Below are 12,229 nucleotides of genomic sequence, written 5' to 3' on the forward strand. Positions count from 1 at the left end.
GAAGCTGATTGATGGTCCATCGCGCCTACACAACATCGGTTAAAAAAACGATCGTGTCAGAACGCGGTGACGTAAAACACAACGACGTGCTGAAAAAAACGAAGTTCAATGCTTCCAAGCATGCATCGACTTGATTCTGAGCATGCATGGATTTTTAACCGAAAACAAGATTGCTTTTTTTTAACCTATGGATAAATAACCGATGGCGCCCACACACGATCGGTTTGGTCTAATGAAAACGGTCCATCAGACCATTCTCATCGGTTTGACCGATCGTGTGTACGCGGCATAATACTTTTCTGAACTTGATAATGGACATTAGGCCTGATTCAGTTGCATTGAACTTTATGCTCAATAATTGCAATAAAGCATTCACCTAGAGCTACTAATGTGATAGTTCACAAAAATAATAACAATATCATTCTACTCCACTTATCAATAAAATATGACACAGTAGTAAAAAAGTAATACATTTTTGTCTCACTGCTGTATTTTTACTCCTGGTCCAATAAAACAAAAATATGTGGGACACTTGAATGACAACATCTATTCATCTTTGGTAGCAAACGCTTGATTTATAAAATTGCTTATCTTTTTTGTATCTTTATGTCAAATGGGAAAGGAGCAAGTGTCAGGCCAAACCGTCCTTCCAACATAGGCTGAAACGTGTCATCAGCGAATGAAAAACTGAAAAACTGCAGGAGATTGACAAACATAAGAAAGAGCTCCATCTTGGCCAGTTGTTCCCCCATGCAGACCCTTCGACCTGGTTACAGAAGAGGTACATCATTATTATTATTTTCATCTTTTGTCAGAATAATAATCAGAAATGATAAAAAACAGCTACATTTTATAATATATCTGATTGAATGAAGACGCTTTTCAGTCAACAATTTTCCACCCGGCTCCTTCAAATTTCAGATCTAAGGATGTTGGGTGGGAGATTGTAGACATGGCCTACAAAGATTAACATTTCGGCCAATTCATCAGGATCCAGCTAAAATTTGCTTTGTGTATGGCCAATATCACATGCAATGGACAAGATGCTTAAAACATGAATGTATACTCTAATGACCTATATCTTGCTAAAGAATGGTGTCTCATAACAATTCCCATTTTATCTCTAAAAAAAATTGTTTTCATCTTCTTTTCATACATTGTTGCATCTTAGTGCTGTTGAACTGCTGAAGCCACATTCTGTCTACATGCATGGCTACTTGTATTCTCTAAAGTAGCCCATGTGACAGCATGACAGCGACAAAGCGTGGTGGGATTACCAAGTATTATCTTAATAAAAGAGACATGTGAGCAGGCGCAGTGTAGGCAAACAGAATTATATTGCAACTGAAGTTTGGCAGTACAGAACAAGCCTGGGGGGAAGGCAACCCGACCAGGAGAACTCACCGGATACAATAGCAGTGTGTCAGTATAATTAGACATTAGGTGTGCTGAAGGCATCTGTCTCGAGGGGTGAAATGTAGCCTGGCCAGTCCATACCCAAGTGGGAAGGCTTCCAGAAGTGTGGCATATCCCAGCTCCTTCCCTACTCCTCCAGAACCTCTCCCTGACGCTAAGCACTTTCCCTGCCAGATGGGTAACTGGCAGTGGCGGTGGCAGTGGCGGTTCGTCCATAGAGGGTGCTGGAGCGCCGCCCCCTCTGGCTCTCACCGTCACTGAGTCAGCGGCTCTGATAGGCTTTCCCTGTACAGCCCTCAGCCTTCCGGATGCTTATCCCGGGAACGTACTGGGGTGCGTTCCTTGGATAAGACTGACAGACGTCTCAGTCAATCAGGTTGGCCGGTTCTGGCTACCGGTAACCTGATTGGCTGAGACGCCTGTCAGTCATCGAGGGCGGTAGAAGACATCGAGTGACGTGGATGGCTGACTCCAGTAAAAGGTAAGTGCAGGGCGGGGGGGGAGGGGCACTTTACAGGGCACAGCGGCGAGTCGGCGACGAAGGGCACAGTCAGTGACATCAATGGGCACAGTGGCGACAATAGGCACAGCGGCATGAATGGGCACAGTGGCGACAATTAAAGAGCACAGTGACATCAACAGTGGCGACAATAGGCACAGTGGCGACAATAGGGACAATGGGGACAATTAGCACAGCGGCATGAATGGGCACAGTGGCGACAATTAAAGGGCACAGTGACATCAACAGTGGCTACAATAGGCACAGTGGGGACAATGGGCACAGTGGGGACAATGGGCACAGTGGTGACAATTAAAGGGCACAGTGGTGACAATTAAAGGGCACAGTGGCTGTGTTTGATGGCATGGCACAGTGGCTGCGTTTAATGGCATGGCACAGTGGTGCAAATTGATGGCACAGTGGCTGCATTTGATGGCATGGCACAGTGACTGCATTTAATGGCATGGCACAGTGGTGCGAATTGATGGCACAGTGGCTGCATTTGATGGCATGGAACAGTGGTGACAATTGATGGCACAGTGGCTGTGTTTGATGGCATGGCACAGTGGTGACAATTGATGGCACAGTGGCTGTGTTTGATGGCATGGCACAGTGGTGACAATTGATGGCACAGTGGCTGCATTTGATGGGCACAGTGAGGCTGGAATATTTTTTTTTTCCGTTTGCGCCCCCCCAAAAATTTTGAGCACCAGCCGCCACTGGTAACTGGTCCCTACTCTAGCATGAAATGGGCACCAAACCCAGGAACTGGGTCTTAAATAGACTCTGCCTTGCCCAAGATGGCCACCAAAGTCACATGGGGTGCTAGGATCCAATCAAATGCTCCCTCTCTGTGACCGAGGAAACCATAGAGGATTTGGGTTCCTCTCGACTTCCTCCTCAACCTGAATTTCTGCTGCAGATGAGTGTAACCTGTAGTGGAGAAAATAGCACCTGCCTACAGACAGATTTAGAAATATTGGAACAAATTGTTGTTAAAGATTATGATATGAGAGTTTAGTGACTGTGTTTGCAAGAATAACAAGAGTTATTACCAATGCCAAAAGGAATAAAGGCTTCCTTCTTAAGAATCTGTCCATGCTCATCTAGAAATCTGCTTGGGTTGAAATCATTTGGCTTTTCCCAGACCTGCGGATCTCGGTGTACAGCCCAGAGATTAGCCAGAACCACACTGCCTTTTGGAATGGTGTAGCCTTGAAACACTGAAACAAACAAAAAACACACAAATGTAATTTGGTAAGATCCAATTAGATTGAACAATTAGTATAAACATGTGATGTTCAAATGTACTACAGATACCATCTTATAAATTGAATCATCTAAATAAAATTGTCTTTATTCATTTTTTTAATAATGAAGATCCTTATTCAATTTGATGCATGGTGGGGTATGTTGGCCCTTTGGGCCTGGATAGCGCCACAACTGGGGGATCCCGGGCTAAGTTGACGATTATCCCTGTTAGGAGATGGTTCTGGGGGGAACGTTATGGATACTGGATACTAGATATGTAACTGTTATGTGTAAATATGCAATAATCTGTATTGGATTGATGGCCCCCCAGATGTGGACTGTGGGTGCATATTTTCCCTCCCCCCCCCGCTCCTAACTTTCTTTGTATACCCCTCTCCCTGATTTTTTTTTCTCTTTGAAAACTTAATGAAAAATATTGGAAACAATTTGATGCATGGTTGAAACTACTGCAATAAACATAAAACAAAGGCCTGCTGAGTTTGCTCAACAGTATATCAAAAAGGATTTTTAAAATCCATTTTTGTAAGAGGGATTTCCATTTAACAAGTAGAATGAGCCTTCCCTTCCTATAGCAGTCACTTGAATTAATCCCATTACATTCTTGCTAAATTGTTGATATACAGCTGCTGTTACACCTCAAGCCAGGATGCAATTTCTAACATAGTAATTCAGAATGAAAAAATCACGTACGCCATTTAGATTACAAAGAATCCTGACATTTAGCCCTGGTTCACACTGGGTACGATTTGGAACGATTTGAGATGCGATTTGACATGTCAAATTGCATCTCAAATCGGCGGCAATTGTCGGCAATGGCACGCGATTTACATTAAATTGTGGCCGAAATCGCGGCAAAATCGCAGCAGCAAAATCGCGGTAAAATCGCGCATTTTACCGCGATTTTGAATTCGCAGCAGTGTGAACCTAGGCTTAGGCAGGGTTGTTAGTAAATTTACCTACCAAGTAAAGTTGCCTTGGCTAATTAATAGGAGCTCAATTGATTCCACCCTAATTTTGGAATTGCTGTACTTCTCTCTTCTGTCACTAGATGGCCGGGTATCTGGTGGCTAGGGATGAGCTTCGAGTTCGAGTCGAACTCATGTTCGACTCGAACATTGCCTGTTCGGCGAACAACGAACAATTAGGGGTGTTCGCGGCAAATTCGAAAAGCCGCGGAACACCCTGTTAAAGTCTATGGGAGAAATCTAAAGTGCTAATTTTAAAGGCTAATATGCAAGTTATTGTCCTAAAAAGTGTTTGGGGACCCGGGTCCTGTCCCAGGGGACATGTATCAATGCAAAAAAAATGTTTTAAAAATGGCTGTTTTTTCGGGAGAAGTGAATTTAATAATGCTAAAAGTGAAACAATAAAAGTGAAATATTACTTTAAATTAGCATGTGAAATATCGCATGTTTCCCTTACATAGAACTGTCTCTGCACAAAGTGTAATTTCTGAAAGGAAAAAAAAGTCTTTTAAAACCGGACTTGCGGCTATAATGAATTGTCGGCTCTGGCAATTCAGAGCGGATTCACATAAAAAAAAAAAAAAAATAGCGTGGGGGTCCCCCCAAATTCCATTACCAGGCCCTTCAGGTCTGAAATGGATATTAAGGGGAACCCCATCGTCAATTAAAAAAAAAATTACGTGGGGTTCCCCCCAAATATCCATTCCAGACCCTTCAGGTCTGGTGTGGATTTTAAGGGGAACTCCACCCCAAATTAAAAAAAAAAATGGCGTGGAGTTCCCCCAAAAATTCACACCAAACCCCTTATCCGAGCAAAGCCCTTTATGCCAGAGCCGACAATTCATTATAGCCGCAAGTCCGGTTTTAAACGACTTTTTTTCCTTTCAGAAATGACACTTTGTGCAGGGACAGTTCTATGTACGGGAAACATGCGATATTTCACATGCTAACTTTACACCCCCCCCTAAGTAAGAAAATTAAAGTAATATTTCACTTTTATTGTTTCACTTTTAGCATTATTAAATTCACTGCTCCCGAAAAAACGTCAGTTTTTAAAACTTTTTTTTGCATTGATACATGTCCCCTGGAGCAGGACCCAGGTCCCCAAACGCTTTTTAGGACAATAACGTGCATATTAGCCTTTAAAATTAGCACTTTAGATTTCAAATGTTCGAGTCCCATAGACTTTAACAGGGTTCTAAAGTTCACATAAACATTTGGTGTGTTCGCAAGTTCTGGTGCGAACCGAACAGGGGGGTGTTCGGCTCATCCCTACTGGTGGCATTAGATAAAACAAGGGCATTGCAAGGACAGATTAGGAATAGGTGGGATGTCTCAGCCAATGGGCAGGGATCTTCTTGGGTCCCTTGGCCTGCTGGGAGAGCCTATTTAATTTGGGTGAGGTCAGGTGCTCAGGGTTCTGTGCCACCTGAACGGCTATCTGAGTGGACGTGTTTTTTTACTGCCCAGGGCTGCTAGGCAAGAGGCTGAGGCCTATCCTGGCACATCTGGCTGCTAGGCTGTCTGAGGGCCTGTCCAGAAGCAAGAGAGCAGTGTAGGGTTGGGACTGCGGCTTGCAGTCCAACCAAAGTGACGGTTCTGCCAGCCGGAGAGCCTGCCATGGTCAGAGGTAGAGGGGAAGCTGTCACCACTAAGGGACCATCCATGAGTAGCTGAAGCAAGTACCAGAGCAGTATTCTCACCAACTGGGTACGGTGAAGAATTGGGAAACTTCAGCAGGTGTCAAGCCAGGAACTAAAACCAGCAGAGGTGACGCTTGCAGAGCAGTCTTGTGTGCCAAGCCATGGACTGAGCAGGCCAGTGGGGTGACGCTTGTGGAGAATCTGTGAGTGCCAAGCTAGGGACCCAGCAAGGATGCCTGGGTGACACTTGAGGAAGATACTCAGTGAGAAGGTTGGAAGAGCTCAGGAGATCCTGTGGCAGTGAATCAACCTGTGTTAGAAACTGTTCAAGATTGTTGCCATAGGAGACAGCGTGTCTACACATGCAGATGTGGTGTTCATCTGGGTGCCTTTTCCTGCATGGCTCTCTACCTATAGAAGTCTTGGAGTCTGCTAATTGACTATGGAAATGGTTATGCACAGAGCAGCCCCATTCCTCCTCCTTTTGGGTCCCATGATGGTGGTCCTCCCCCCCCCTCCCCCGCCGAGTGCCCCCAATATGAAGCCTCTTGCTATAGGGGCACTCGAGCAGGCTAACTCCCAAGCCACGCTCCTGTGAATGGACATTGTCTATTCACATACAGAGCACGACTCGTCCCCCCCCCCGGTCTCTTTTCATTGGCTCACTGGCTGTGTGAGTCAATAAAGAGTAAGAGACCCGGGAGAGCTACTGCTCTCATGCACATTGCTGGGTCGAGATGGGTGGGGCTCAGTTAGGTATGAAGGAGACTGGGGGAAAGCTGCACCCAGAAGGTTTTTTACCTTAATGCATAAATAAATCACCCTCAATGGATATCTTCTACCATACCTCCCCTCCCTCATATACATGTAAAAAACATTAAATTAAATAATACAAATTGGGACATTTATTTTCTTTGCCACAAAGCTTTTATGTTCACTGGCACCATGCAGCACAAGATCTTTCTGCAAACAAAAACAAGTAAGGAAACTTTGGAGAAAACATTGGGGTGCACATACACTGTATTGTCAAAAGTATTGGGACACCTGCCTTTACACGCACATTAACTTTAATGGCATCCCAGTCTTTGTTTGTAGGGTTCTATATTGAGTTGGCCCACCCTTTGCAGGTATAACAGCTTCAACTCTTCTGGGAAGGCTGTCCACAAGGTTTAGGAGTGTGTCTATGGAAATGTTTGACCATTCTTCTAGGAAAGCATTTGTGAGATCAGGCACTGGTATGGACGAGAAGGCCTGGCTGGCAGTTTCGGCTTGAAATCATCCCAAAGGTGTTCTAAGGTGTTGAGGTCAGGACTCTGTGCAGGCCAGTCAAGTTCCTCCACCCCACACTCGCTCATCCATGTCTTTATGGACCTTGCTTGTCATGTTGGAACAGGAATGGGACATCCCCAAACTGTTCCCACAAAGTTCAGAGCATGAAATTGTTCAAAATGTCTTGGTATGCTGACGCCTTAAGAGTTCCCTTCACTGGAAATAAGGGGCCAAGCCCAGCCCCTGAAAAACAATCCCACACCATAATCCCCCCTCCGCCAAAGGATTTGGACCAGTGCACAAAGCAAGGTCAATGAAAACATTGATGAGTGAGTTTGGGGGGAGGATTGGCAAAGGGTGGGCCAACTCAGTATAGAACCCTATGGACTAAGATTGGGATGCCATTAAAGTTCATGTGTGTGTAAAGGCAGGTGTCCCAATACTTTTATTTTAAATTGTTTTTATTGAGCTTTTTTTTCTGTCCCAATACTTTTGACAATATAGGCCCGGATTCTCGTACGAGTTACGCCGGCGTATCTCCAGATACGCCGTCGTATCTCTGAGTCTGAGCTGTCGTATCTATGCGCCTGATTCTTAGAATCAGTTACGCATAGATTTGTATTAGATCCGACCGGTGTAAGTCTCTTACGCCGTCGTATCTTAACTGCATATTTACGCTGGCCGCTAGGGGCGTGTATGCTGATTTACGCCTAGAAATATGTATATCAGCTAGATACGCCAATTCACGAACGTACGCCCGGCCGACGCAGTACAGATACGCCGTTTACATTAGGCTTTTCCCGGCGTAAAGTTACCCCTGCTATATGAGGCGTACCAATGTTAAGTATGGACGTCGGGCCAGCGTCGAATTTTTCACGTTTTACGCCGTTTGCGTAAGTCGTTCGCGAATAGGGCTGGGCATCATTTACATTCATGTCGAAAGCATTGGCTTCTTGCGGGTTAATTTGGAGCATGCGCACTGGGATACTTTCACGGACGGCGCATGCGCTGCTCGTAAAAAGCGTCATTTACGTGGGGTCACATAAAATTTACATAACACACGCCCACATCTACCACATTTGAATTAGGCGGGCTTACGCCGGCCTATTTACGCTACGCCGACGCAACTTTGGTTTGAGAATACGGCACTTGCCTGTCAAAGTTGCGGAGGCGTAACATAAATAGGATACGTTACGCCCGCACAAAGATACGCGGTTCTACGTGAATCCGGGCCATAGTGTATCTTTGCAGATATTTACCATAAAAACAACTTATCCAAACTGTGTTTTATTGACACCGCTAATGATTTACCTGTACTTTCAGAAGCCATGTGGGGTACAGACAAAGGGACAACCACAGTCATCCTCTGTACTTCCATAATGGTGGCTTCTGTGAACGGCATTGAAATCTTGTCTGTAAGTGATGGAGGTCGATCGCGTCCTATGACTGCATCAATTTCAGCTTGGACTTTTTCTGTCAGGATAAATGAAAAAGAAGACAGAATTATTAAGGCTTGGGTCAAAGTGCAAATGCATCTTGCTTTCAGGTTCATTCAGCTTGCATTGGAGATCAGCTTAAGATGTGACCTGCACCTGAGCACCATCAACCTGCATTGTGCTGCTTTTGCACCCCCATTGACTTCTATGGAAAAATGATTCTGATGTGAATCAAGCCACCCTTAATGTATACAGTATTTACATAGCTAAAATTATTTAGGACACAATGGGCCAGACTGGCCTACAGGGATAGCGGGAAATTTTCCAGTAGGCCGCCTGCCCCGGGGCCGATTTAAAGGGCTGATCCTGGGCGGGTGCACACAGATCTGAGGGGGGGTGGGGCGCCCAGGACTGGCCCTACCATGGGTCCCGTCGCTGGGTCCAAGGGGGGATGAGCACCGAATTACACAGAGCAGTGATATCCCTCTTACCCGGCGGGCGCTGTCATACGAAGTCCAGCCTCCAGGACCGGCTCCTATGATGGACGTCACACTGGTCCAATGCCGGGATGTGTGATGTCCATTATAGGAGCTAGTCCAAGAGGCGGGACTTGGTATGACATCGGCTGCCAGGTACGCAGATGATCCCTGCTCTGTGTAATCCGGCGGCTCTCCTCTCTCCCCATGCACTGGTGAGGCTGAGCTGATAGGCACTGGTCAGGCTTAATTGGATGGGCACTGATCACGCTGCATTGAAGGGCACTGATCAGGCTGCACTGATGTGCACTGGTGATGCTGCATTGATGGGCACTGATCAGGCTGCATTGATAAGCACTGATCAGGCTGCCCTGATGGGCACTGATGAGACTGAGCTGCACTGGTGAGGCTGCATTGATGGGCATTGATCAGGTTGCATTGATGGACACTGGCGAGGCTGCACTGATTGGCACTAATCAGGCTGCACTAATGGGCACGGGTGAGGCTGCATTTATGGGCACTAATGAGGCTGAGCTGATGGGCACTGGTGAGGCTGCATTGATGGGCACGGGTGAAACTGCCCTGATGGGCACTGATGAGACATAACTGATGGGCACTGGTTAGGCTGCATTGATGGGCACTGATCAGGCTGCACTGATTGGCACTGATGATTCTGCACTAATTGGCACTGACGAGCCTGAGCTGATGGGCACTGATGAGGCTAAGCTGATGGGCACTGATGAAGCTGCATTGATGGGCACTGATCAGGCTGCATTGATGGGCACTGATGACACTGCATTGATGGGCACTGATGAGGATGAGCTGATGGGCACTGATGAGGCTGCATTGATGGGCACTGAGGAGTCTGCATTGATGGGCACCGATGTGGCTGAGCTTATGGGCACTGATGAGGCTGAGCTGATGGGCACTGATGAGGCTGCATTGATGGGCACTGATCAGACTGCATTGATGGGCACTAATCAGGCTGCATTGATGGACACTGGTGAGGCTACATGAATGGGCACTGATGAGGCTGAGCTGATGGGCACTGGTGAATAAAATACACTCTGTGCTTTAAAATGCATGGTTTTTCCCTGTTATGAACAATAAAATAATGATGTTATGCTGTTGGGCTGGTATCTTAATGCTATGGGGCTGGTATGAAACTGTTTCCAGGGCTGCTTTGTATTCCCAGTCCGGCCCTGAGAACACATATTCACCTGAAGAGCTCTTTCACAAGTTTCCAAGATAAATCTCATCATATATCCAGTGCTGCTTACTAATAGACCAGTTTGAACTTAATCATGGCAAATAAAGGATCAGCGTTCCAAGTTCGACTTTGTCCTTGACTGGTTCCATCACCATCATTAAATTCACAATGTCTGGTGATTAAATCTGCCCCAAGATGCCAGGTCCTTGCTGGGGTTTCATTTTTATTTAATGAGGCATAAACAAACAAAATTATTTATCCTGACATCATTGATAAAAGTAGAAAAGAATGATTTTAGTTATAAAAAGGTTCTGAGAAATCACAGTCCAGATATTGTAAAGCATTCAGAACGACTTGTGATGACCCCATGAGCACGGATTGCTATCACCGTGTGTTTTTACTGCTGCTCCTCATTGTCCAAGGATGTTCAGATTACTACACTTTGCTCCCGGCGGTATTTATATTGGTTTTATATTTCAGGTAAACAACATTATCTATTTCACCTGTTTACTTGGGTCAAAAAAGAAGCCTTTTTTAGGAGTACTTTGTGCCTGTATCAAGCTGTCACATGACATGAACAAATGCTGAGTGCTGGAAATATTATTTCATAGAATTATTATTATTAAGTATTTTCCACATTTTACATGTAACAAAAAATGGTACTTTAGCCAACACATTCTATGCCATAAGCAAATGTAACCTGTAAAGAGAACCATGCCATTCCTCTTGGCATCCCAACTATCAATACCTGTTTATAAAGGCTGTTAGAAGCTTTTTTCTTCTCTTACGCCGCGTACCCACAATCAGAATTTCCAACAAGAAATGTTCGATGTGAGCTTTTGGTCGGAAATTTCCACCATGTGTAGGCCCCATCAGACATTATGGGGTAGATCCACGTACCTCCGCTGCGCCCGGCGCAGACGTGAGATACGCTACGCCGCTGTAACTTACCTGGCTTTGGTTTGAATCCCCAATGAATTCGCGCCGTAAGTTACGGCGGCGTAGTGTATCTCTCGCGAGCGGATTTCAAATTGGGTGGGTAGGGGGCGTGTTTCATTTAAATGAAGCGCGTCCCCGCGCCGAACGAACTGCGCATGCGCCGTCCCTAAAATTTCCCTCTGTGCATTGCGCTAAATGACGTCGCAAGGACATCATTGTTTTCAACGTGAACGTAAATGGCGTCCAGCCCCATTCACGGACGACAAAATTAGACGCAGGAACGACGGCCATACAGCTTTAACTATACGCCGGAAAAAGCCGAACGGAAAAAACGTAAAAAAATGCGACGGCCGCTCGTACGTTCGTGGATTGTCGGAAATAGCTAATTTGCATACTCAACGCGGATTACGACGTGAACGCCACCTAGCGGACGCCGAAAAATTGCATCTAAGATCCGACGGCGTACGAAGACGTACGCCTGTCGGATCTAACACAGATGCCATTGTATCTAGTTTTGGGGATACCAAAACAAAGATACGACGCGCAAAATTTGAAATTACGCGGCGTATCAAGAGATACGCCGTGTAATTTCTTTGAGGATCTGCCCCTTTCTGTCGGAATTTCCGGCAGCAAAAATATGAGAGCTGGATCTCAAACTTTCCAACGGCAAAAGTTCTTGTCGGAAATTTTGTATGCAATTCCGACACACAAAAATCCTACGCATACTCAGAATCACAACTTGATTTTTCTCGGCTCTTCGTAGTGTTGTACGTCACCGCATTCTTGACGTTTGGAAGTTCCGACAACATTTGTGTGACCTGGTGTATGCAACACAAGTTTGAGCCAAAATTCCATCGGGAAAAAATCCACGGTTTTGTTGTCGGAAATTCTGATCGTCTGTACGTGGCATAATTCTCATGTCGCTGCTGCTCACTAGCTAGCATCTTCGAAAAACTAGAAATCATACTTAACCACTTGAGACCCGCGCTATTGACAAAAGACGTCAACAGCGCGGCTCTCAGGTGCCAACTGGACGTCTTTGGACGTCATTTGAAGTGCATTACCCGCGCGCGCCTCTGGGGGGCACGCAGCGGGTAAACACTG

The 12,229-nt window shown here is 45.7% G+C and overlaps 1 protein-coding gene across 1 annotated transcript in view; it reads right to left on the reverse strand.

The window, feature by feature from the left end:
- Nucleotides 1–468: 468 nt before the first annotated feature.
- LOC120917975 (cytochrome P450 2U1) overlaps nucleotides 469–12,229 on the reverse strand; it is a 48,646-nt gene continuing 36,885 nt past the window's right edge. The window contains exons 3-5 of the mRNA XM_040329628.1: nucleotides 8,376–8,537; nucleotides 2,971–3,138; nucleotides 469–766 (exon numbers count right to left, since the gene is read on the reverse strand). Of these exons, the coding sequence (XP_040185562.1) occupies nucleotides 588–766; nucleotides 2,971–3,138; nucleotides 8,376–8,537 (509 nt within the window). The 3' untranslated portion in view covers nucleotides 469–587. The remainder of the gene's footprint in view (nucleotides 767–2,970; nucleotides 3,139–8,375; nucleotides 8,538–12,229) is intronic.

The sequence above is a fragment of the Rana temporaria genome, chromosome 1 (genome assembly GCF_905171775.1).
Source record: "Rana temporaria chromosome 1, aRanTem1.1, whole genome shotgun sequence".
Classification (NCBI taxonomy): Eukaryota; Metazoa; Chordata; class Amphibia; order Anura; family Ranidae; genus Rana; species Rana temporaria.